This window comes from Haliaeetus albicilla, chromosome 27 (genome assembly GCF_947461875.1).
Source record: "Haliaeetus albicilla chromosome 27, bHalAlb1.1, whole genome shotgun sequence".
Classification (NCBI taxonomy): domain Eukaryota; kingdom Metazoa; phylum Chordata; class Aves; order Accipitriformes; family Accipitridae; genus Haliaeetus; species Haliaeetus albicilla.
In genome coordinates, this window is record NC_091509.1 from 11,022,004 (window position 1) to 11,048,516 (window position 26,513).

At 52.5% G+C, this 26,513-nt stretch overlaps 1 protein-coding gene across 2 annotated transcripts in view; it reads left to right on the forward strand.

Moving 5' to 3' along the window:
* Window positions 1-26,513, forward strand: part of SH3PXD2B (SH3 and PX domains 2B) — an 80,219-nt gene extending 53,706 nt beyond the window's left edge. The window contains exons 6-13 of one of the 2 annotated variants that reach the window (XM_069772758.1): window positions 7,237-7,262; window positions 14,116-14,250; window positions 15,771-15,875; window positions 17,968-18,085; window positions 19,378-19,604; window positions 20,173-20,222; window positions 20,702-20,827; window positions 21,740-26,513. In XM_069772758.1, the coding sequence (XP_069628859.1) occupies window positions 7,237-7,262; window positions 14,116-14,250; window positions 15,771-15,875; window positions 17,968-18,085; window positions 19,378-19,604; window positions 20,173-20,222; window positions 20,702-20,827; window positions 21,740-23,236 (2,284 nt within the window). In that variant the 3' untranslated portion in view covers window positions 23,237-26,513. The remainder of the gene's footprint in view (window positions 1-7,236; window positions 7,263-14,115; window positions 14,251-15,770; window positions 15,876-17,967; window positions 18,086-19,377; window positions 19,605-20,172; window positions 20,223-20,701; window positions 20,828-21,739) is intronic. The other variant, XM_069772759.1, reaches the window with a different exon arrangement.

Sequence of the window (26,513 nt, forward strand, 5' to 3'; positions counted from 1 at the left end):
ATGGTTATGGAAAGAGAAATCCTCTGGAAAGTTAGCAATCTGCAGGGATGTGGGATTTTTCTCCCTGGTGTTGGATGGAAGCCCTATGAAAACTGTAGTTTTAAAGAGGAGAAATCATCAAATTCCTGCTCCCTGTGTATCTCAGCAGGTCTGACCAGCAGCAGGATGCTCAGCTGTTGGGGTGGGAAGTTGCTGTGTGCACCCTCCCTTACCTCCCATCCACTCTTTTTCAATTTAAAGCCGTTTTTAACCACAGCAGAGAGTTTCTGGGGTAAGGCTGGGGAAGTCTGAATGGCTGGGCACAAAGCCACTGCTGAGTCAAGGCATTCAGCTGCTAATTCTCCTCAGCAGCTGAATTTCAGCTCTGCGACATGCGGGAGCCCAGGTTAACTATGTAGTGAAGCAAGTGGTTTTTTAATTATTGTCCACAGTGTACAAGTGGGGCATGCTGGGGAAGGAGCCGTCATCCTCAGAGGCTGTGGAGCTGCTGTCCTCTGTATGGGAGGTACCCCTGGCCGTGAGAAGCCTCTTGCATTAAAAGCATCTTTCATTGTTTTCTTTTTGGTAGCTGAGCATCCCATCATATATGACACTTTAAACTGTTGTTTTGAACGTTTTAGCTTATGAACCTGATTTTTTTTTTTTTCCAATGGGGGCACAGGCACCTGTAAAGCAAATTTACTATCTCCTAATGTGCTTAAAAGATGTCCTTGAGCACCCCTCCTTGCTTCCTCTGGGGACTGTGGATTCACAGTTTGAAAGCTACCAGCTTCAGGAGTTCCTGATGTCTTTAAAAGGCCTAAATTCCTCTTCTTTCAAATATCTTCATCCTTATGTGCTGGATCTGTCTGAGTCCAGCAGGTCTCCTGCAAAGGGAGGGCAGGGCTGAAAGGCTGGCGTGGGCTCCCTGGCTGCCCAGACAGCATGCCAAGGCTTAGCGGAGGATGCGGGTGGGCAGCAGTCCCAGCACCAGGACTCTCTGAAGGCTTTTTAAGGGCTCATGACCTCTACAAGAGCAGATGATAGCAGAGGTGGAGCCCGTGTCTCGGCGGAGGCTGCGGTGCGTGGGATTACATCTGTGCCTGTCCTGTCTTTGGAGACCCCGGCTGGGGGTTTGGCCGGTGAACTTCAGCTGCTGGTCCTCCCTGCTCGCTGAGGTTGCTTGGCTTTCCTGGCCGCTACCACCCAAATAGGTGTACTGGGACCAGTGCTTTCTGCCTGCTGGGTGGGCCGTGGGGTGGTGGGAACCAGAGAAACCTCACGTCTGACTTGTCTGGTCTGCAGATGGCTGAGAAACCTCCTCCTGCCACTGCTAAGCAAACATCCTCCAGGAAAGGCGTTGTGCACGTCGCTTGGGCTGCCGCTTCCCAGTTTAGCTGATCTTCAAAGCCCTTTGCGTGAAGTGAGAGTGGGTGGCTTTCCCTGACGCCATCTCGGCCAGCGGCGTTGCTGTGGGACCGTGCTCTGCTTTAGAAGGTGGCTGCTGGGGCTTGGTCCTCTCCTGGCAGGAAGGCAGCCGAGGCCTCGATCTGCTGACACAGGTCTCGCTCCCAGCAGCAGGTCCCTGCCCCAGCTTCCCAGCACTCCTGGGTCTTGGTGGCTGCGGCTTCTGCTGCCACAGTTCATGGTTATACACCACAAAGACGTTGAAAACGGAGGGAGGAAGCAGTGAGAGGCTACGTTTTCATTCCAGTCATATCCTCCAGCTCCAGCGCTGAGCTGTAGGCAGGCACAGAGCCTCCCTGAGGGTTTTGATCCAAGGCGCTGACCTGTGCTTCACTTCTGCCTGCTGGAAATCATGAGCAGCACTCAGGGCCAGGGTCCCTCCGTGGTGGCCTGGAGCCCACCTGGCATTTGCCACCACACAGCAGGAGCTGGAGAGATTCGTTTGCACTCTGAGCAAAAGTTTCACTACAGGTTCCATAACCCCACCAGAGGGGCTGCTCTCCTCCCCTCCTTCTCCTGGCTCCACAAACCTCGCCTGCCAGAGCTCTGTTGCCCCAGGGCACCAGCAAAATGTCACTTGGGCTGCTGCGTGTGGCTGCAGCATTGCAGCTCCTCTGGGCAAACACACCCAGGGCAAACTCCACTTGCAGCAGGGCTGCTGATGACAACCAAACCCTGGGACAGCTTTTAAAAATAATTTTCTTCCTTCCTTTATATATATGTGGGTGCCCTCTGAGCTCACATCCCCAGCTTGCTTCCTGCTATTTCTCCCAAACAGCCCTTGGCTAAAGGGAGAGGATTTTGGGGTGTTTCAAGGGCATTTCAGCTCTGCTGCTATGGATGTTTTCTTTGCTGGGGTGAAGGACCAAGTGCAGAGGGAGTAACCCCGCTCCTCCCTGCCCCGTGCCAGGGGAAGCATCACCAGAGGGAGAAGGGGAACGGGCAGGACCCAGGTCCCAGGCTGAATCCTAGCTGCTGCTGAGTCAGCAAAGGGCTGTTATTGCTGGGGGCTGCCTGGGCTGGAAGGTGCGTGATAATGAGCTGGGACCTGACCAGATGAGGAAAGCGTATGCTGCTAACAAGGTTGTGCCTGCAGCAACTTCAGCAGCCCATCATTATTCTATTAAAACCGAAGCCCTGGCAATGTGCGGTTAGGTGAGGATGGCACTGGCAGTCGCAGTAATGGATTGCTTCCCGCATGCAGACTGACAGGGACTCCAGGCAGGCACCAGCCCCAATAAATCAGAGGAGGGAGAACTGGGCTAAAATGAGACTCAGGCCTGATGTGATCTGACTGTGCCAGCTTGTCTCCCGTAGGGGCTGACTGAAAGGTCCCGCTTAGGGCCGCGGTGCTGGCAGCCATCGGTGGGTAGAAGATTTGTGTTTGGTCCAAAGTGCCTGAAGAGGATGCTGGACAGAAGCGTGTTTCCATTATTGCAACAGGGAGCAAGTCTGTTCCTTTTCCTTGCTTCCCTAAATTGGAAGCGCAAAGTTGTAGTCAATGTCTTCCAGAAGCAAGTCTCTTCTTTTCCAGCTTCCCCATAGCTTTTTGTGTGCTTACCTTTCCTTGTAGTTGAGCTGTGCCGGGAGGAGTTTTCCTTGTTACCCTTGTGTGGTGTTTGGGCCATGAACAAGGGAAGGCTCAGGTCCCTGCTCCAAGGTGGAGTGGCTGCCCCATCTAGGAAGCCATTCCAGGAGCTTTTGCTGGTAACCTAGAGATCCCTGCGTTGATGGATGTTCGTTTGGATAAGGATGTTTGCTGGCTTGTGGCTTTTGAGCCGTGTCCTGCTATCCAGCGAAATTACAGCTTGTATAATGAATTGTTTGTTTTGCAGTTCTCCTGATGCCTACGTGCAGATGCACCAGGAGCTCAGGCTAGCTCTCAGCTCCAAAATAGTGGTCTCCTTCACTCTCTGCTGAGAGTGTCTGTCTTTCCTAGATGACAGCAGACAGAAATATCAAGGGGGTTGAATCCACTCTGCAAAAATATGCTTTGTGCCAGTGCAAGCCCCTTGCATGGACAGAGTACTTGATTTTCTGTGCTAACAGGGCAGCTTTCTGAGCCCGAAGGTTCAGCTTGGCCGACTCTCCAGTGGTTAAACACGGGTAGCACTGGCACTGCAGCGTGGGGGACAGGGGCCCCATTCAGTGCTCAGTGGAGCATTTGCTAAACATCAGTTCTCCCAAACAAGAGCTCTGTTGTACCCCATTCCTCAGTCTCTCTCGCCTGCATGAACTTTGCTAACATCTCCAAGCTTGCTGAATGCTTACAAGATGAACCACCTCCTGATAGCCCTTTTGATGGTATTACTGTATTACAGAAGGATTTTCTTCTACAGGAGACAGATTTTTTTCTGCGGGAGATATTTTCTTGGAATGGTGACCTCAAATCCATCTCATCTTGCATGTTGATTGTGGCTCCTGTGTGGTTGGTTTTGCAGCAGCTGGAGTTGTCTTCCTTGTGGTGGTGCTCCACTGTCCCCCTCCTGCTCCGTAAGCTGGCTGTGGCCAGGGCTGTGGGGCAGCAGGGGTGGTGCTGAGGTCTCCAGGCCACATGTTGGGTCCCTTCCTCCCATGAGTCCCACTGCAAGGTGGGCTTTTCTGCATGGCAAGCTCACAGCCACCTCCCTGCAGCACACAGCAGTCTGCCTAGCCTAGCAGCCACCAAACGTGAGTGCCTTGGGAAAGAGTTTAAAGTCAAGCAAGTTTGTAACATCTCTTCTTTAGACACTGTTTTAGCCTTTAGGGTTTTCCTGGGTTTGTAATTAACGTTTCTTGCCTGAATTATGATCGTGTAAGTCCATGAAGACTTTCAGGGTCCACAGCATCCTGCAATAAGGAGTTTAACAGCTCACCTACATATTGTTGAAGAACAGCCTGTTTGTGTTTGTTCTCAACCTACCTCCCAAGCTGTTAGCTTTGCCTCATGCCCACGCTGCAGCCTTGTGCTCCCCATCTCACTCCTTCCCATCACTGGATCCAGAGGGATGCTGTCTGATTCACTAGAGAAGATGCTTGAGAAACCTGACTCGCTTTTCCTAAAAAAAAGTGGCATGGGGATTGTTAATTGGTGCTAAGAGTTCTCCACATGTAAAAGTTCCCTTTCAGGATTGCGTTGGGGAATTATTAGGTTCTGAACTGAGCCCAGTGCACCCTGAGACTCTCTTTTTGGCTCAGTGCTTTAAGTGAGACTCTGGTCACACAGGAACCCTTGCCTTCAGTGTTCCCAACAAGAAGCTGGGAAAGTCCTGGGAAGCGGCTGGAGAACCAGTCCTGGGTTTTACTACCTGGGAAGCTTTATGGGGCTGGTTGGTGGCACACGGTCACAGCTGCATATCAGTGCCTTGAAATGGTGCTGTGACTGCCTGGTTCATCTGCACAGCCTGGCTGTTGTGGGCGTGAGAGCTAAATGAGTTTCACAGTGGAAAGCAGAGTGGCCTTTCCTTCTTTTCTTCTTCTGGAGCCACCAGTTTCCAGGAAGCCGTGCATGTAAGCTCTGCTGCATGCCTTTCGCTGGTCCATGGGGAGTGGAGGAGGAGGAGATGCTGCCGGGGGTTTCTTGCTGTTTCCTGTCTTGTCTGAGCTCTTGTCCCTTCTGAGGTGGTGGGCTGGGGCTGCCGGTCTTCAGACCTACAGCTCTTTTTATCTCTGCCAGGAACAGCCCAGCAGCAAAGTGAAATTGCAGCTCCTTCCTTGCCCCCTCACTGAGATGGAGCAGCCGGTGAAAGGAAACAGGGGGATGAGTTACAGTAATAGGTTTAGCAGATGGCAGGGGAAAAACAACAGTTATTTCCATCAGCGCCCTCCTGTCAGCACGAGGGTGCCATGCCCACCTGCTGATGTCCAGCGTGCTCATCTGGCCTTGCTTCGCCTCCCTTCCCGGCCGTACCGCTGAGCTGGGGCAAATTTAGTGGGGCTTATTGATAAACTCTGACTGAGGTCTGCAATGCTGCCTCTGTTTAGAAATGTCTTGGGATGATCTGTCCAGTAGATTCCTCCATTGGTCTCTGCACCTGGGATGTGGTATTCAGGTCTTCGCACAGTCTGTGGTCTCTGTGTCTCTAACAGATAGTCTCCAGTTTCTAGATAACAATGTCCCATTTGTTTCTAGTCCATCTTTGTTGCATTTCATTTAATTTTATTGGTAGGTCCATGGATGAGTACCAGAGGTTTAAGGTGTAAGGCGAAGGGGGGACAGGGAGGATAAGGCATTGCAAGCAGAACATGTTGCCAGGATGGGTGGGCAGTCTTTGAAGGCAGCCAAGTCCCCACATCACCCCATCACTCTAGGGGAATAAAATGTCTGCAGTAATTATGGTCTGAAAATGCAGATAAGCTTGAAAGAGAACAAAGCATAGCCCAGCTCTGGCTGGCTTTTTTGCTGAGCATGGAGGGAATTCTCTGCTTGGCCTGAAAACAAAGGGAGGGGAAAAGGTTGTTTTGCCAGTGGACTTGATAAGCAGATGAAGGGGCTCCTGGGGTCCATCTGGGCTGGCCCAGCCTTTCCAAGCAGTGGTCAGGCAGCTCAAAGCCTCAGGAGGGTCCCCTTACCACCAGGTGAATGTTTTCCTCCTTGGAAGCTCCAGCGCCTGCTCTGTGCTTGTTACTCTTCCTGGAAGTAACAAGGATCGATGCATGTCTCCTGGTACCAGTATATTTAATTGGCCAGATGGTCTTGATCTGTCACACATGTGAGTCTGAGGAGCGGGGAAAGCAGTCTCCTCCGTAAGGGAACAGGGAGCAGGTTACCACCACCCCACACTACAGCAGCATTTTGAGGCCACAGTGGTGAATTATGTGAAAGTGTTGAGAGCCCTTTTGTAGAAACATGGACCGCTGTGGTTGGGCTGGGGACAGGGCTGGTGCCTTTCTTTGGGTTTCAGGCTGGTTGGGTGTTTTGGTTTGTTACCCATGATTTTTTGAGGCTTTTCTGGGCCCATATTTTCCTTGATTTGGTGTTTGGTTTTTAATCATGAAATGCCCCAGATTTCATTGTGGGAGTTGTGCTTGTGCCCTGGGTTTGAGGCTGTTCAGCAACCATGTTTCTCGGCAACATTCAAATAAAAGAAGGGACCCAGGACCTGTGGTTTCTAACCCATCTCATCAGCAGTGTGGCCAGCGCTGGCCATAGCAAGAGCACTTTGGCTGAAGCTACCTCATTGCCTCCTCATAACCACCAATAGCTCCTGCTTGCTGTGTCCTGGAGGTGCTTCTTCTGCTGCACAGCCCTGGTGTTCATCCTTTCTACAACTCTTCAATGACTTGTCCTGTTTTGGGGTATAAATGTTCACCCCTTCCCCAACTGCTCTGCATCCTTGTCCCTGAGAGAAGCGTAGGACATGGAGGAACTTCAGTATTTCCCTCTTTGTCTGTCTTCAAACTGGTGCCCACTTCTGTGGGAGCTGTGGTCTGTGCTGGGAGCATTTTTGGGGGTTTGGGCTTCCCCAGCTCCTGCCTCTGCTGCCAGATCATCCCAATCCACCCGCCTTCACCAAGTGACATGATGGGAGTTGTGGCTGTCAGACCAAGCCACCAAGGAGGCCAGGCCAGCAACCAAGCCTCACGCTGGGAAAGACAAAAGGATTAAATTACTAAATGAAGGGAGGGGAGAGATGGGCAGTTTGCAAGGTGGGTGATGCCCCATGTCACCCATGGAGACATTAGCTGGCTGAGGGAGGTCAGCGGCCCCGCCAGGGCCAGCACTGCTGTGCTTTCCTGGGTGGGTTTGTCAATTGGCCAACAACCCAACTGCCCCATCCCTCTGCTGACGCTCTTCCTTCTCTTTTTCAGGGAGCCCATTGGAAAGAAGAGGTCTGGTAAGGACTCCTTTCCTCTCCGCTGGTTCCACCAGCTCCTCCTTTAACCCACAGCTGTGGTCTCCTGGAACGGGGCGAGGGCCTGACCCCATGGCGAGCCAAACCCCTGCTGTGGTCCCCCGTGGGGCTCCCCGACATGTTGTGCCCCCTCCATCCACCCGGGATTTCACCACAGCCTCCAAGTCCCGGTCCCACGTCCCCTGTACCTCCCATGGCGCTCCCAAAGGTGGGACGGACACCTGCAGCTCTCCACGCTGCACTGACCCCCCCGTTCACTCCTTAATCGAGTTGTTGCCACCATTGCTGCCACCCCCGAGTTCATTTCCCTCCCCGCCTCATGCCTTGTCTCCCGTCGTTTTGTTCCTCCATCAGGGTTTATCCAGAGAACGGCCTCTTTTCTGCAGAGAGGTAGTAACAGCCGCTCGCTACCTGGCCCTTGCTCTTGCTTTGCCTTTTGCCGGGGGGACACCTGCTCAGGCTGAGTGGGCAAGCCCCTTGCAAGAAGCTGTCACATCCTCCATAGCTTTTTGTGGTGGCTAGTGGACACGGGGCAGTAGTGGAGAAGAGGTATGGTGGGCTGGGACTGGCGCTTGGCTGTCGGTACAGCTCCGCATGCAGGGGCTGTGTCACAGGTCTTGGGTGAAGGGCAGAGCTTGGTCTGCAGCCAGGAGGATGGGGATGCAAAATTTCCCAAGTCTGGAGGAGGGTCTGAGTTGCATGGTGGTCAGCGTGAGGTTGAAAGTCTCCCGATGCAGCAGTACCTTTTGCTTCATGATTGCACCAGCTGGGACCCTTTGGGTGGACGGTTGGGTCTGGGATGCTCTACCCCTGTGCCTCAAGAGGGGGGAATATCTCTGGAAAACCCCCTAGTTGATATGGTTTAGTGGTTATCTGAGCTTCCCAGAAAGAGGAGAAGAAGAGAGGAGGGGAAGAGCCTTCAATCCATGGTTTAGGAAGGACATCTTTCAGCTACTGGAGCCGCAGAAGGTAAAAAATAGCACAAGGGTCTTTGGGAAGGAAGGTCTGAGTCTTGGCTGGATGGAGATTTTGCTGAAATAGGTTGTGGAAAGGTTTTTGGCCAAAGAGTTGGCAGTGCCATAAGCTGCGTAAGCAAATTCACTTGTAGATGAGTGGGTTCCTTTCAGAGGAGAGAGAAAAGGTACAGGGGAGACTCAAAGGCTTGATTCCCCTTTCTTTTCCACTGGAGCTGCAGGTCATCCCTCCCTCAAGAACTGAAGGTATCCCAGCATCTTAACTAAGACTAGTTGTAGGATGCATATGAAAAGCTCAGATGTTGTCTGCTTGAACAGTGGCTCCTGGTTTTGGTCTGTTCTCACGGGCAGGTCATAACTGGGTGCTCTCCTGATTGACTAGCAGGGGTTTACCTGTATGGTTAAAACCTTCGGACAACATTTTCTCCTCAAACTTTGACTGCTGCAAGGTGTGTCTGTCAAAGCTGGACCTTGGGATGGTCATTATACAGCTCTCATGAGCCATTTGCAAGCACAGACTGCAGTTTTTGTACTAGCTTTCTTGTGCTGAAGTGGTGGGTCTTCAACTAGCTTTGGAGGCAGAGAGAAGCGTCTGACTGTGGGTGGGGACAAAAAGAGGCTGCAATTGTTTTCCTTCTCCTCTCTTTTGATAAAACAGAGGTAAAATAAAGATACAGTCTTCCTCATCTTGAAAATTTCTCTTGTGTGCTGGCTCAGCAGGAACATTTGGTGAGTAAGGGAAGGGTGTTATATTTCCCTGAGATCAGTGTGTGTTTAGGCCGCTTTGAATCCTGTCCACTTACATTAGGCAAGAGAAAAGAAGGCCTCTCTAGGGTTGAGAGGAAGAAAATTTCTGCTGCACAACTCAGTTCTTTGAAGGCAGAATTCAATTTAAGGATGCTGGCTGTTAGAGAAGCATGAGGGTTTCTCCTGCTTGCGTACACAGCTTCATCCTGCCTTCCCACTGCAGGTTTATGGGCAGCTTCAGATTGCATTCCTGTTGGCATGGTGGGTTTCTAAGTGACACAGGAATGTTGCTGAGGTCAAAGAGAAAATGCTCTTTGGGATGCTGTTTGCTTGGCACCATTGAGAGGGAGAGAACAGGGAGAGTTTGGGTAACGTCCAAACCGGAGCCTGCTCTGGCAGGGCAGGATGCCGTGTTTTGCCCATGGCACCTGGCATATGTGCAGTAGCCATCAGGGAAAGATGTTTGTGTGCAGTAACATTACAAAGGGCTGATGCCTCATGCCAGACATGTTCAGAGACTCCTCTCACTGTCTTGCATTTTCTGGCAGCAGAACCAGAGTTTGGTTCTGCTGCTGTCACCCTGACTCCTATTACACCTTGAGGAAGTCCCTGATGGTTCATCGGTTCCTCAAGCCAGGCCTGCTTTGAGGTAGCAAATATGCAGCAAGGCACAAAAAAGGCTCATTCAATATGGGATCTCCCTGAGGAGGGGGCATCCAATAGCTGCTAACAAACAAAAATCATGAAAATTTTCCAATAAGCAATTTCCCAATTGCGTATTTCTCCCAGCATTGCCAGAGAGGGGGTGAACTGCTCTTCAGGAGAGCGTTGGAAAGAGCTCCCGAGATCCTGGCAACAGCAAGCCCTGTTTTGAAATCGGATTTAAGCAAACACTGGGATGCGAAGTGGGTTAAAGTACTGCCTGCCCTCAACCTCCCAAGAGGCTCAAGTGACATTTGCTGTTGCAAGGAGGGCCCGGTGTAAGCGAGCATTGGAAATAAAATCTGCTTCCTCTGCTTAGTTTTTTTACCAGTGTTTGTAATCCCACATGTCTGTGAGCCTTAGGCATGGACCCAAGCTCTGTACTGCCTGCAGCTTGCAGGGGGGTGGATTATTCCCCAGACTCTGGGACTCTGAAGACTGACTTGGCCACCAATTTAGGTACATCTAAAAGTAGTCATCATATCAGTCCCAAAGACTGTTTTGAGCGTTTCTATTCTCTCCTCTCGCAGTTCAACAGAAAGCACAGATGGAGAGTCATGGGTTCGTTGCACCACTGACTTAGTGCAGGAGAACCTGAAACCGTCTCTAGAGTTTATATTTGGGTGAGGCTGCCCAAGGAGGCTGGCAGAGAGCTCCAATATGCCCCTGCCAGTTTTATTTTAGATGCTTTATTGTGTGGCCACGTCTCTTTTGCTGTGCTATGTAATGTGCCTGCAATGGCATAGAGACCCCAAACCACAGTATTCAGTCTAATGAGAGACAGTGAAAACACACCTCTTGTATCCTACAGTATCCATAAAGGGACCTTTCTAAAACTCCACTGGTGAATGGTATTTCCATGTGATTATTTTCCAGTTCTGGAAAAATCCCTGGAGAGATGGGAGGGCTTGCAAAGAGTACAGCGCAGCATCTAGTGCCCATTTCATGTGAAAGCAGGAAGAAAGTCACTTTTGCAGTACTGATCTTCACAAATTCATCAGGTCTGGGAGAAGAGGGGCTGTCCTGAGAGTACTGGATCTGATTAGGACAGGCCAGAGGACTAGAAGGAAGAAACTTTATCCAAAGCATGACATTTTTGAAAGCTGCATTAGGCAAGGGCTAGAGTGTACAGCAAGGGCAGGCTTCAAAAACAAATAGCCTTATTTCAGTCCTGAGCTCTTTGTTTCCCTCTGAAGGTGCCAGTGTGCAAGCCCCATAAGAAAGTCCTCACTTTTGGCACTGATACTGCAAAGCCAGAAATTGGAAAGGCTGGAAATATCGCAAGCAACCCCATATCTATGAGATTTCCTACTGGGTTTGTACATCTCAATGCTTTGGGTGAATGGCCAAGTTCCTGGTCAAAAAAAACCTGCAGAGATTTCTGGGCTGACTTGTATGTGACGTATCTTGAGAGCAAGGTCACTGTGCTGAGCAGTCCTTGGGTTGGTAGCTGGGATGTGCACTGCCTGGAGGCAGCTTCTGCTTGGCCCAGCTTGCAGAGCAGAGTGCATCTCCCCCGTGGCTCTCCTGCACCCACGGCAAGCATCAGTTCTGCAAGTTCCAGTCCAAGGACCTCAGTGGTCTCTTGACTCAATGCACATCCCTTCTCTTGGCCATGTTTGTGTCAGTCTCACAAGTGAGGGGTGTTTAGAGTACACAGCCTGTGCTCCTGCCTACAGCCGTCTGCAAAACTCACTTTCTTGTGGGCTCTGGACTGTACTAATGCTTCCTCCCCTCCCCAGCTGCCGAGCTTTAGGACTGTCTCTCATCTTAGATGGTAAGGTTTACACCATTGCTATTTTTAAGAGAACTCGAGTCTGCCCATATAAAGGATGTTTTCTTGTTAACTTGAGTGTGTGTTTTTGTGGTTGAGGATGATTATGCCAGGTGAAGATGCTCCTGAAATTAACTCCTACTTCTTCCTCCAAGCTCAGTTTACCACTTCTGTTGCTGGTTTAATAGGTACATTGGAGGATCCAGAATTGCCTGCTGAAACTACAAATAGCCTTAGAGCAATGGGTGTAATTATAGCAAGGGAGGCAGAAAGAAGAGTACTTCTTTCTTCCTGTAGCTGTTATTCTTCTCTCAGGGGCTGGGTAGATCTTCTGATCACTTTAAGCACAAACCTTTAACTGAGCTAGTAGAACAGATAGTCCTAGCATCCACCATTCACTTTAGAGGGCTATTTTTAATTCTGTCTTGTGCCCCACCTCTGGGTTTTGGTATGGAGGAAGCTTTCATTAGCGGTAACAGATCCTCTGCACTTGGCCAGCTCACCTGGAGCTGCGCAGAGTGCTGTTTATAGCAGAATAACACGGACATTTTGCCTCCTCTTCCTTTAAATAAGACTGTCCTGAAGATACATTGTTTGTTTAAATCTTTGTTGTGGTCTTTGTTTCTCAGAACCAGGTTGAGAAATTGTGACCTTGTGCACAGGAGAACTTCTCTGTGAGGCAGCAGAGCATCCTAGGATTGCTGAGGACCTGCTAGATCTTGTCCGTCTCTACTCATACCCTTTTGGGATGAGTAGGTTTCTTTCCTCTGGGGCAACCTATGCCCTGCAATATGTTCCCCCATAGGAAAGATCTTTTGTGAGGCTGAGACCTCTCGTGATGGGGGAGCCGTTGGGGCCTCTTGCAGTGTAGGTGCACTTGTCCGTAGAAACTTGTTCCTGATAACATAGTCTGAATTTCTTTGCTGCAGTTCACCCAACTATCCCAAGGAACCACCGCTCTCTATGTAATGTCACACCCTTCAGAGACTGGGAGGTAATTGTCCCGTATATCTGCCGTGCTGTAGAAGCTATAGGGCTGGGCCAGGTGTAATTTCTGCCCTGAGCCAAAACTTGAGGCTCCCTGCTCAGGGCACATGCACAGTCCTGTAAATTTGACTTAACACCCGTGATCAGGTGTGTGATTCTTTTGTATCACTCATGCTATAATAATTAACACTATCCTATTTCCAAAGCACTTGGCAAATATTAATCAATTCTTACCACACCTGGGGAGAATGGGGTAATACAGTAGTGTCCTCATCTGACAGGTTGCAAAGCCACAAGGCAAAGCTTTGGGTTGGAGGCCAGGGCTCGGGGTAGAGGGGAGTCGTGGGCAAGAGTTGCTGACACCTTTTTGCTTCTTGGAGGCTTTTGGAGGCCGATGGGGCAAGTGCTGCTGGTGCTCTGGGTAACTGAACGCCTTGCGGCTGGTTTAGCAGGAGGCTGAGCCCGAGCGAACGCCCGGCTCGGTGGGGCTGAACGGGCTGGACTCGGTACTGAGCACATGCAGCGTCTGCTCCTGTGAGCCTGCAAAACCCTGGGTCACTTTGTGATCTGCCTGCACACAGCGAGCGTCAGTGCCTGTGTGGGAAAAGGGTATCTTTGCTCAGTTTATAGGGACAAACTCGGGGCCACGTTTCTAAAGCAGCGTCAGATGCGAGTGGAAACCTGTTGCGGTGCTACCCCAACGCCAAGCGAAGGGGGTGCATCTCTATCCCCAGCGCTCTCCTAAATGAAAAATGCGCTTGCAAAAATACAAACCAGCCTTGCCCCCGCTGTGCCTCGCTGCTGGTCCCCTGGCAGAGGAGGGGGCTGGCGGTGCTCCCGGGGGTCCCCTGCCCTTAGCCCGCAGTGCCACCTGCAGCCTGCCCGGGCTCGGTGCAGCCAGTGCCGCGGTGCCCAGCGATCCCGGCCGCGGCCGTCTCGCCTCCGGGTGGCAGGTCTCTTTCTGGCCAAAGGAAAGCTTTGCTCCCGCTGTATCCTGCCCTTTTGCTCCTCCTCGGGGTATTTATTTATTTATTTATTTATTTTTCTGACATGGAATTGGGATCTCCAGCGGGAGGAGCTGAGCAGAGTTAGCGGAGCACATAGCGGAGAGTGCAACCCGCGCTGGCGAGTTGGGAGAAGGCGACTGAAATACGTCAGGGCGATGATGACGGGGGGATGCTGCTCTCTCCTACAAACACCCCTCTGCCTGGGTCTCCAGCCTCTTTAGCCAGGACCCACAAAACTCCCTGCAGGCTGTGTGTATTGAGTTGGGGTCGGAGCTGGTCCATGCGTTGGGGCAGCCGATGCAGGAGACTGCCCCGAGCCCCGTCCGTCTCTGACAGCAGGACCCAGGCTGCTGTGTGCATCTGTGGCGGTGGTGGGGTTGCTTGGACGGCTCTGTCTGTCTGTGAGCAGGAAGGTGGGTAGCAAGTGAAAGGGCTCACCTGGCTGTACCCTTCTCACCTGGCTGCTGGTTTGGTCTCTCTCCTCCTCACTCTGCCCAAGTCTCTGGCTCACGTCTTTCACGCCGGGGTCCCCAGGGTGTCCTGGAGCTGCTCGCAGGCCAGCAGGTGCTCGGGAGCGGTGGCCCATGCTCTCGGGAGCCGGTGCTGACCCTGGCACACGGGTCGGTTCTTATCCCCCTGTGCAGGAGCTGACTCTGCGTCGGTCGACCCCTTGGTGCTGGAGCAGTATGTCGTGGTGGCGGACTACCAGAAGCAGGAGAGCTCCGAGATCAGCTTGTGCGTGGGCCAGTTGGTGGATATCATTGAGAAGAACGAATCAGGTACAGAGAGTTTGGCTTGGCAGAGGGCTTTGTGTCTACTCTGCGTTGCAGAGCAGGGGCAGGAATAGCAATCCTGTATTGTCAGTGTTTTCCTAATAGGACCTTAAGCAAAACAGCCTCCAGGCGCCTCACAGGGATGTCCTTGGATGGTCAGCTGAGGTGGGAGGTGGAGGAAGCAGCTTCAGTCTGCAGGCTGTCTGTATGAGCGTGGACAAGACTTCAGGGCTGTCTCTAAAGGAAGGGTCTGATTACCTGTGTGCTGACCGCCAGGCGCCGTCCATCTTTTACTGGCTCTATGCTTTTTCGTGCTGAAAAACTTGGCCAATGGGTCCTGAGGACAAAAGCCATTCCTGGATTTGGCAGCCTCATTTTATTGACAGAGGGGGACATTCTCATGGTGCCCACGAAAGCCCCTATTGTATATTTGCAATTCCTGCTTCTGAACACGATGAAACACCCAGTCACGGAGTGGGGCAGGCAGCTGAGCTATTTGCTTGCCTCAGAACTTAAACTTGCTCCTAATCTCTGCAAAGGGATCAAGTCATGTCGTGGGCCCAACTTCTGGAGTTTGTTGAAAAGGGGAATTTATTCCCTGAACTTAACAGAAGTTGCTGGGGGGGGGGGGGGCAGGGTTTAAAGATAAATCATGAAAATAGATTTTAAAATTCTGAAAAGGTGCTCCCCAAGAGGATTAGTTGCACCAGCAGCTATGTTTGAGAACGAGGAAAATAAAAGCAACCCTGAAGCAAGGCTATTAGCCCAGCCAATCCAAAAGCTATGGCAAATAATTTATTTATCAAATGTCAGCCCTGGTTTTCCCTTCCATGCTGGTAGCTGCTGATTCCCTCCCTGACAATTTAGTTGTCTTTCTCAATGACTCACTGGTGAGGTTCTGAGGATAATGCTCGGTCTTTATGTTTTTCCCCCTAAAGATACAAATAGCTTGTGCTTTTAATAACTGAGGAGCACGCGTTTATTTTGATTGGACACCCAGGGTGGCCCAGAGAATTGTTTGTGGCCGCTGTGGAGCTGGCGAGGTTTCTGCTGGGAGAGCTCGTGTTTTAATCCTGCATTTGCTCTCAGGTTTTAAAATTTGCTGTTTCCACAGATATAAGGAAGGTGAGAGCGCAGCAGGAGTCAGCTATCGATTTGCAGACAGTGTATTCATCTCCGCTAATTAGCCTGGGCTTGCTGACCCAGACTGAGGGAAAATGAACCATGAAGGGGAAAAAAAAGGAACGCAAACGTGGTGGCTGGAGCCATTCAGTTCTCAGAGCCTCTCCCATTTTTCTTGGGGAGGGAACTGTACATTTCAATATCACTCAGCTGAGAGTCTCCCCTGCTGCTGTCTGTGCTCCCTTTCGGGTAGCGCTTGGCTCTGTTGCTTTGGGGTCACCCCAGCTTCTCGTGTAAGGCAGCAAGGAGGGGGCAAAGCTCCCCAGGCTCGTGGTTTGGAGGGAGGGAGGGAGGTTTTAGCTAGTGGGAGCCCTTGGCTGAGCTGCCTGCTGTTTTCTTCTCAGGCTGGTGGTTTGTGAGCACGTCGGAGGAGCAAGGCTGGGTGCCGGCAACCTGCCTGGAAGCCCAGGATGGTGTCCAGGATGAGTTCTCAATGCAGCCTGATGAAGGTAAGAAGCTGCTGGAGACATCTGCCCCAGCTTCTTCCTGCTGAACTGCACTGAACTGCTCACAGGACTGCATAGCCCTCCCTGACTTAGGCAGGGCACGAGCCCGGGAAAGGACAAACCCACGCGTGCTGTTCAGTCATGTCTGCCTGTAGTAGTCCTGCCTGCCCAGTGCTCTACTCCAGTACTGCGGCAGGAGTGAGGCAGCTGGATACTGGTGGTGTAACTGCTGGCCTTTCTGCTGTCCCACAGAGGGGCTGAAGGTGCTGACTCCAGGGAACACTCAGTCCTGTCATCCCAATGCCTCCTTTAGGCCCCAGGGAGCTCTTTTACCTGCACTGGAGGAGGAGCAAAGCTCAGGTCCTAGGACAATTCACATGCCTTCTAAACCCATGCAGAACAAAGAGCATGCATGACCTCATGTTATGAGAATAGCAAGGTTGCAGCCTTTGCTTAGAGCAAATCTGAAGTGCCCCTGGAGAAAAACGTCCTTCCCATTGACCACTGTATGCTCAAAGCAGTGCTGTAGCTGGCTCAGCCGCTCGTCTGGGGAGATGAAGGTGGGAGGGGGGCTCAGACCAGGGAGGGCCCCCAGAGGGCTCCAGGTGAGTCTCTGTGCCACACTCTGCTTGACCAGCCCTGTCTCCTCTTGGACCTGAAGTGCTGCCTCCTTATGTCCTTTCTTGTCCTTCTCCTGCTTCCCCAACATGCTCTTACCAGTCCCGTGGAGATACTGGTCTCTGCCCAGGCACGTTGGCCGCCGTCGGACTCTTGGGGACTTGTACACCAGTGGATGGGGTCAAGGTGGACTTCATAGAGACTTGTTCGGCTGCCCATGTTTTGTGCTTGGAGCCTTGTTGTCTGCATGTTTGTTTGCTTTACATGTGATGAACCCTGCTTGTGTCAGTCCTCAATGCATGCCATACATGCTCCTCAGCTTTCCATTAGTCCCATTCATGTCCACCTCTTTCCTCTCTCAGCTGTTCCTTCTCACTTTTTGAGGCTTGTTTTGGTTACAGAAGCTGGAGTTTCTGCTTTCCCCCAACACATGTATGCAGACTTCTTGCAACTGCTGCCTTAGTTCCTGTAAGAGTAACAACTCCTCTGAGCCATGGCCCTGGGGTTGGTGGCTCAGATGGGGTCAGGAGGAGAAGAGCCAGCTTGGTTTTGCTGGATGTGACAGGACATTTTCTGCTTTGACTCATTTGCATGAAGGCGGTGGGAAATCAGACCTTTTGAGTGCTGTGCTCCTCCAAGAAGACAAATCCAGGAAACCTGCACGGTGCGGATATATGAATGTCCAGAGGTGTCGGGTTTGGAGGTAGACTTTTCCCAAAATAGCCTTGACCCTATTGTGGCACTGCTCAAGCACAGGCAATTGCTTTCCTGGGTTTCTTTCAAGAGAGGACAGGAGAAGGTGAGGGAGAGGAGTGGATGGATGGACCTGTTTGATGTTGTCCGCATGGTGTTAGGATCTTTCCCCTTCCCCTTGAAGGGAAGAGCATCCATGTCCCTGCTTACCATCATTTGGTCTAGTGGACAGGACATCAGACTCTTCTCCAGGCTCACCACATGGCTTTGACCAATGTCTTGGGGGACCTAGCTGTTGAACAGGGAAGTTCATGTAGACCTGCTGTTGTAGAGCAGTTTGAGAGCTGTGCGTGAGAGCACATCTGTATGTATGTGTGGGGTTACTCCCTGATGCCTGTGGGATTTCTTTCCCTGTATAGAGGACAATTCCTCTTTAAAGGCTCTGAGAAAGAAATTTGAACTGAAATGGATGCATGCAAGGCTTCTGTGAAAGGCAAGTGAAAGGAAAGCTGTCATATAAAAGATAGTCTTTAGTCCTAAAGGAGAGGCAGAACTGTTTTAGACAACTTCTCCTTGGGCCAGACTAGCTCACCAAAGCTTACATTTCAAAATGCAGCTGGGTTTGTTTTGAAATACATTTCACTGGCATTTATTTTCTGAATGGTATGTTTGCACCCGTATTACAACAGGAATTATCATTATATAAAGCACTTAACCATTGTTCGACTGAGACCAGGTTTCCATAAAACAGCATCTCCGTGAAACTGCACTTTCTTTCCAACAGAGGAGAAGTACACTGTTATTTACCCATACACCGCAAGAGACCAGGATGAAATGAACCTGGACAAAGGGGCTGTGGTGGAGGTGATCCAGAAGAACCTGGAGGGCTGGTGGAAAATCAGGTACTATCCCTACCTCTTCCTCTTTCCTGGCAATGCAGCTGGGGCTGTGCAAAGCAGAGACCTGATGCGCATGGGATGTACAGTCCAAAGGCAAGTCTAGGGTGTTGGGAAGGGCAGAGTACCAGAACTCATTTCTCTCCATCCCTACTCACTAAGGCTAGCTGATGTTCAGGGCTTTAGCCAAGCATAGCTGTGGTTAAACGTCTTTAAAATCCCCCAATTTCCTGTGCTAGGAGGTGGACTGCGTCACGGCATCACATGCCCCAGCAGTACAAAGGGAACTGGTGTGAGAGCATTAGTATTACATCATATGCTGCTGATAGGAAAACCAGGGAGTGTCCCGGAGGCAGGCTGGATCCTCTGGCTGCGTTAGGAGCTCCTGCAGAGAAGGGCCGTTGTCTGGGCCAGGTCTGCTCTGTGCAGGGTGTGCTGAGGCCAAAGACTCTAGATAGTCCTGAGCTGATACTTGTTTTCTCCTGAAAGCTCATTTTCTCTTGTCTGTGGTCTAGCAAATGGCCGGACTTGAGCAGGGTGGGAGCACATGCTGCAATTTTCTTAACCTTACATTGAACCTGTGGTCTTGGCAGCAGCAAAGCCCCAGAAAAACGTCCATTGACTTTTTAAGCAGAGGAGAGCTGCCACAAGAGCTCTAAAGGCAATTACAAGCTCAGTAGCTGGTGCCATCTGAGTGTAGTGGCTGCAGCCCAGCCAGCGGGGAGAGTCTCGGATGCTGGCGCGGGACCCTCCAGCATGGCAGGGAGACTCCGCAGATGTGGTTTTTCAATCAGATCGCGGGGCTGGTTTCTCTCCTAAACAGTGCAGATTTAGAACGGGGAAGGGATCCAGGCTGCCGGCACGCCGGCAGAGGGCTTGCGCTTTCTCCAAAGACCAGGTACATCAATCCTAGCAGCAGCCCTTCTGGTTTTCCCCTCTGCTTCCCCTGCCAGTGCGCTTCATTCCTGAACCAGTGCCATTGCCGAGGCGAAAAGGAAATCGGGCTTCGCGCCATTCCCAGCCCTCGGCCCGCTGGCTGCAGCTGGCTTGCACGGGAGCGTTAGTCATGGCTGGAGCTCTCCAGGTGCCCACGTGCCACAGAGCATGACAGCTGGCAAGCTCATTTTGCCCAGATCAGGCGGTATCTTTGGTCAACGCGTGTCCTGAGCTCTGGCTCCGGGAATGTCCAATGGCTCAACACCACTGGAGCGCAGTGGGTCGCTCTTCTGGGGAGGGCTCGCAGCCCCGGTGCAGCGCAGGGGCTCTGCGCGGTGACGCTGCTGTTGTTGCCACCGCAGGTACCAGGGCCAAGAAGGCTGGGCCCCCGCCTCCTACCTCAAAAAGGGAAATGGAGACATGTTCTCACAGAAGCTGGGGTCAGGCTCCTCCGCTCATTCGTGTGCCTTGGATCTGGACGGCATCTCCCGGCAGCAGGTCGCGGCGAGCCGAGAGAAGGATGGGCTTGCTGGCCAAAGGGACGGGAGATTCGACAGCCGTCCCCTGCCCAATGCTGACATCCGACGCAGTAAGTGGCCGGTCGGGAGGAGGCTGGTGGTGGCTGGGGTGTCAGTGCAGCCCTTCCTGCAGGCTTTTGGGAGACGTAACGGGGTGTGAGGGAGGCAGAACGCTTGCAGGCGCTGTGGGCTCTGCAGCAACATCTGGAGGTGACATTGCAAAAGCGGATGGGCCACGAGCACAGTCCTGCCCAGGGACGTGCTGAGGATCAGCAAATGTGATGGAGATAAAATCTTCCCCCTCCCAGACTGGAGATGCTCTCCTCTCAGAAGCTAGGCCATTTTAACCCCTCTGCAGGCCAGGTCTTCTGGGTCAGGCCTGCAATGAAAAAGCAGTTTCATGTGGTGACTTCAGCTGCATTTTCCAGCAGCACCTGATGGTGCAAAGGTGGTTCCTCTTCCAGTGGGATGCCCTCAAAACCTGGGTGACTCAGGGTACCGGGCAGACAGGTTCCTTCTTTGGCTTCCTTGCCCACAGGGCAGGCTTGCCTTTCTGTTTTCTCTTTCGCTTATCTTTTGTGAACACACGTGTGACCAAAAGCCAGAAACTCAACAGCATCTGAAATTCTTCCTCCACAGAATCACCAAAGATGAGGCAGAGACCCCCTCCTCGCCGAGATCTCACCATAGTAAGTGCCAGCTGACGCAGGAGACCAGGAATGGCAAAGGGAGTCGGAGAGGAGCACTGAAAGGAGCTCTGGTCACTGGTTATTCTTTGCCTGGGATCTTGCCCCTCTACCATGGGCTCTGCTCTTGGTCAAGGCTGGAATATGCACGCTGCCTCCCTGCTGTCTTAAGACTCTTTCCTTTGCATGTGGTCTTTAAATGAACTTTTGGCCAGTCTGTCCTGCAAAGCTGGGTTGCCAGTGGGAGGCTGCAGACTGGCTCCCTCCCTCTGGAGAGGGTGACTGCCGTCAGCAAGAGGTCTGACGCTGAGCAATTTTCTGCTCAGCCTGGAGATGGTTTGCTGGTTTGTGTTGGTGAGGATGCTGCATGGGCACAGCTGATCTCCCTGGTCTGGCTGTGCTGGCTTGTTTCTCTGTAGGCTGGTGGGCTGTAAACCCTGCTGTAGAAACATGCTGATGGGTTTTCTTTTTTCTTGTCATAGCCACGTGGTTTGAACCTGCCTAAACCTCCTGTCCCTCCTCAAGTGGAAGAGGAATATTACACCATCGCTGACTTCCAGACCACCATCCCTGATGGCATCAGCTTCCAGGCAGGAATGAAAGTAGAGGTGAGACTGTCATCTTCCCTTCTCACACCTTCACATCAGTGCAGCGCTCCTGACTCCCATTGCCCTAGGACCTGTTTCAGGCCAGAGCTCCCTTTCCAGGCAGGGAAGATCTGCTCATCACAGCATTCTGGGTGGAAACCAGGCACGGTGGTGCATGTGATTGCCTCTGTGGACTGTTAACAACCCAGGGCTCTCCTAGAGTGGGAGAGAAACCCATATGAGCTCACGAGACTTTGGAGTCCGTGGTGCCCTTGGTGGCCTCCTGTCCCCCAGGCGTGTGGGTGCTGTGTTGCCTGAGCTAATGGAAATTAAAACCACACCACAAATGGGGGTAGAAATGGTGGGTTTTTTTCTTAGGCCAGGTGTGAAGTTAAAAGCTCTTCCAGAATTGCTTTCCTGGCACACCCGCTTTTGCTGGCAGAATCTCTCTTGCAGATGTGATTTTGCTTTTCAAAATGTAAGCCGTGCTTCTCAAGAGGATTTTTCCTTTGCGGCTGCCCCAGTCAGCTCCTCCCAGGTCCCAGCACCACTCCTGGAGTCCCCAGAGGCCGGACCGTTGCTGATCCGTGCAGTGTCGCTGCCGGTTGATCGCTCCAACAGTGCCGCGCAGTGGCCACCGCCAGGAGCCAGCATCCCGGTGCTGTCTCTCAGGCGGGATGGTGACAGCTCATCCTTGACATGGCTGTGTCGTTCCTCAGTCCCATGGCATGCAGGTCCCCTTCCCTGGCAGAAGTCCTTAGCAAGTTCCCCTCCTGTTAGGATGCCAGTCCTGGGATTACATGGCTTTTGGTTACCAGGGCAGGAGGTACTGAGGCCGTATACCACCCTGACACCATTTCAGAGACACCCAGCATCCCCACTTGCGCAGAGGGCTCCTCCGTGGGTGTCTGAGGTTTCCTTTCCCCTCGGCAGGTTATTGAGAAGAACCTGAGCGGCTGGTGGTACATTCAGATTGACGAGAAGGAAGGCTGGGCCCCTGCCACATTCATCGATAAGTACAAGAAAACCAGCAATGCATCCAGGCCGAATTTCCTGGCTCCGCTACCCAACGAGATGGCCCAGCTCCGGCTCGGTGACGCCGCGGCCGACGGCAGCACCGGCGAGGAAGTGACGGGACCGTGCCGTCCTCTGCCGGAGGCTCCTCCTAACGGTATGGACTGTGGTGGGAAGTGGGCCAAAGACTGGAAGGGGAAGGAGGCTCCCGAGAGCGGGGACCTAGCCTTTGCCGGCGGCTACGAGGAGATCTCGGACCGTGACACAGAGGAGAAGCCCAGCCTGCCGCCCAGGAAGGAGTCCATCATTAAATCGGAAGGCGAGTTACTGGAGAGGCAGAGGCCTCCCCCCAAGCCCCCAGGCATGATTTTGCCTATGATCCCACCCAAGCAGTCGGCGGCCCCGAAGGACAGCAAGAAGCCCGATCTGAAACCGGAGAAGGGCAAACTCTTCCAGCTGAAAAACGAAATGGGACTGGAATGCGGACACAAGGTGTCAGCCAAGGAGGTGAAGAAGCCAAACCTCCGGCCCATTGTCAAGCCAACCAAGCCAAAAGCCGAGCCTGCGGAGGACAAGCCTGAGCCCATCGCCCAGAATCCGTTCTTGAAGTCAAGACCTCAGATCAGGCCAAAACCCGCCGCAGCCCCCCGGACTGACCCACCTCCAGCTGATGATAAACTGGACATTTGCAGCCTGCGGAGCAAGCTTAGACCTGCAAAGTGCCCAGAGAAACCCTCCGAGCAGGACCCCACTGCTGGTGAAAACTCCTTCAGTAATGCCATGGTTTCTTCAGAGGCTTCTGGAAGGTTTCAGGAGCGACCCAGCATGGACAGCAAACCCCTGCCCAAGCTGGACAGCCACGCCACGAAAGAGGCACTGCCCAAATCTCCCCTGGGGCCAGCAAACACCCCGGGTGCCAGGGAGCCCCCGCCGCAGCGCCCCATGGTGCCACCTCGCAGACCACCCCCCCCCAAGAAAACGGGGGGTCCTGCCTCCGGCCCCACAGCGGAGCTGAGGGCCCCGGCACGGGAAGTACCCGAAATCAGGTCGTCCCCAGTGCCGGGGAGGCCCATGCTGGTTCCTCCGAAAGCCAAGCCGTTCCTCTCTGCCTCCATCCAAGATGAAGCCAAAGCGAAAAGCAGTGTAAGCCCAAAGGTCATATCCAAGCCAGTGGAGAGAGGGGAAACCAAGGAGAGGACCTCAGCCCCCGTCTCCAGTCCAGACGTCTCCAGGGAAGCTCTCTATGTGGCAGTGGCGGATTTTGAAGGCGACGAGGAGACTAACAGCTTTAAAGAAGGGACTTTGTTTGAAGTTCGTGAGAAGAACAGCAGTGGCTGGTGGTTTTGCAAGGTCCTGACTGGGAATCCGTGCTGGGAGGGCTGGATCCCTTCCAATTACCTACGGAAGAAGCCATAGCCGCTCCTCTGCTTGCACGGCTGGAGGTTCCCTGGTCTCTCACCTGAGTATTTAATTAGCAGATTAATTTATAGTTTTATGTGAGGCTGGCTTTAAAAAAACAAGATAATAATTGAGATCCCACACATTCCAGTTGGTGCCCGTTGGCAGCAGCGTGGAGGAAGCAGCTCTGCCTCCCCTCCCCACCCATGTGCTCCCATCCATCCTCCTCCTTGCATCCCCCCCCAAGCACTGCGCTCCTGTGGCCATACTGGCAGCCCAGCTGTGGCTGCTCTGGCCAAACTTCATGGAATACGATGGCTACCATGGTTCTCCATGCTAGGGAGATGGACCTTGATTGACATTTTTGCCACTTGTATGGGAAGTTAAAAAGAAATACGGCAGTAGCCAGGGAGAGAAGTGGAGCGTGGAACAGTACCAATGAAGGAAATCTCGCTGCACAAAAGGATTTGCCTTTCCCTGAGGCTCAGGATCACGGTCCAATGTTGTAGGTCACGTTGCTTAGTCGAGGTGTGTAGCAGAGCCATAGGGAACATGGCAAAAAGGAGGAATGAGAACAGGGTCCATGTAGCTCTGCGTGCATGTGCAGGCACAGGCATTGTGCTCTGGTTAAGGGCTGTGCCTTGCTCCCCCCGTGCATGCCACAGCACCATCCCTTGGTCTTCCCTGCTCTACAACGACAAGTGTTAACTTCAACATTCTCCTGGTGGAAACAAAAATATAGAAAAATACACACACACACACACACACACACATCTATAACAGGTCCTCTCTGTGCTGATCCAAGACGCTATGCAGGATTCTCCCTTGCAGTATTGCAACCAAACAACAAGAAGTATTTTGCTTCGGTAGCTGAAGAATACTATGCAAGGCACAGAAGACCAAAATGACCCCAAAAGCCCTGGAAAGAGGATGCTTTGCTTTCCTTTCCCCCCAAACTGCCCTGCCTGTTGGACTAATAGGGGACCACGCGTTCCCGTGACCCACAGAGCTTCCCTGGGCTGGCGGGCAGCAGCCAGGAGGTGGGTCCTTCAGTAGGTGCTGATATTATCAAGTGCAATCCAGAACGTGGGAGTTCAGCTCCTCATCACAACCAGTTGCGAGGCTTGTCTGGTGCTCAGGGGCTCCCTGCCTTGTTTGTCACCCCATCTGCCTGTCTTCCAGGTACTTTCATTTCATCCTGCATGGTGGGCTGTTTGGGGGGCTTCAGGTCAAGCAGAGCCTGGGGTTTTTCCGTGCTGACATTCCTGCCTGCCAAGCCTAATCTTGCCCACAGTGTTGCTTATCCCAGCAGAATGATGAGCGTGGATGAGCTGTCATTCCCCAGTGCTGCTTTCTTCCCTTCTGTAGTTGGCTACTTGCAGATTCAGGGCTAAACTTCTCTCTCCGGAGGAGCTTTAAACCTGGTGCTTCTGTGGGTTTCTTGCTGACCAAGCCCCTTTGCCCTTTCTAGTCTAATTGCAAGTGAAAACACTGCAGCTGCAGCTCCGCAGCCACATTGTTTTGCTGCTGGAAAAAAAAAGTATCATAGTTTTCCCTCTAATTTGAGGCTGGGAGAACTGGAGTGTTCTCCACTCCCCCAAAATGCTCACTTCCTTCTCTGTCCCATATTTTCTACCCTGGAAATGGAGTTGGAGATATCTCTGTCTGCGTACAGAATGACAATGGTTGTGCCTCAGGCCAGGGTCGTTCTGGGAGGGTGACGGGGCGGTTTGTCCCAGCCCTGTTTTGATCTGATAGAGAAGCCCTGACCATTCCAGTCCGACCTCATATCCAGAAGCCCCAAGGTTCATTTTTAGCCATGGAAATTCATGCACCCCAGTCTCCGGCTGATTCCTCTCCCTCCCACCTATGGTTTCCCCTGGTGGCACATCAGCCTCTGATCAGGCTGACTCACCTGAGCTGGCAATAAGCAATACATTCGCAACCCAATCCAATAACAAAATTCCTTGCATGGCACATTGAGAGGTGTTGATGTGCTCCTGGGAGAGTTCCAGGGTGGGTAGGGGGAACAATACTGCCTTGTCTCTGCGCATCTCTTGCTCCAGTAAATCCCTTTTGCTTTGGAAAGGAATGGGGACAGGATGAGTTAAGCCAGAGCTGCGCGGCGGCCAAATCCAGCCCCCACCGTATCTTGGGAGGGGGCTGGACCTGTGTCCCCCATCCGCTCTGGCAGTTTCATGCAGGAGGGTGGAAGGGCTGTGTGCCCTTTCCCTGTGGCACTGTGTCCTTGCTCCCTCTTTGCTGAACGGCCTTTTAATCTCAGAAGTGTCTCTCCTTTCTCCATCTCAGAGACCTCACTGCCCCCAGCTTTCCTCAGAGGGGACAATGCTATTTCTGTGGCCTCTGTGCTAAATGAGGGCTATTTCTGCTTTCCTCCCAGACTGAACCTCAGAACTGGTAGTGCTTCATTTTGCTGACACAAGTACTGTATTTGGCTCATTGAGCGCGTGACGGGATCGCTCCCTTGTTCCCAAAGAGCTTCCAAGAAGGCAGGGTGAGTGCCCAAGTGGAGGGTCACCCTCAGTAGGGTGCCGACACCTGCAGCCTTACCCCTTCCCTCTACTCTTTCATCTGCAAAAGGGACCACAGGCTGCACAACGCCTCCTGTCAGGAAGATGCCGAGAGCCGTCGGGCTGGCACGGCTTTGCCTCCCCCCATCGGACACGTGCCCCCTGGTTCGGCAGCTGTGCGTGCCCTCTGCCGTGTGTGCCCTCTGCCGTGTCTCCTCTCTGTACCTCGCACGTCACATGCGGCCAAGCTCCCCGACTACCTCGTGAGGAGGAGGAGGGCGGCCAGGAGGCTCGGTACCCTGAGCTTGGCCGCAAGGCTCATCACCCCATCAGCCAAAGACCAACCTCCCTCCTTGCCCACCACCAGCGCAGACCCGAGGCTTGCGGCAAGGGAGGTCATCACTGTGGCTTGGGGTGGAAGAGCCAGGTCTCGGGGCAGTCCCGCGGCTCGGCACATCCCTGGCAGGCTGGAGGTCCCCGCTGCACCCCGCTCCTTCTCGCAGACTCTTGAAGCCCATTTGTTTGTCCGTGTCTCGCTATATTATGTAAGCGCGTATAAATCTACATTACTGTGGGCGGGTGGGGGGGTCAGCGGAAGATAGATGTAGCTGTGTAAATGCCATATCTATACTTTCACCATTAAGGGATTCTTTTTTTTTTTTTTTATTCGGTGGGGTTTTGGGGGGGGGTTGTGGGTTTTTTTGTTTTCTTTTTTTTAAGAAATAAAAAGAAACTGCTTGACTGGTTTCAAGCACCCTTGTGAA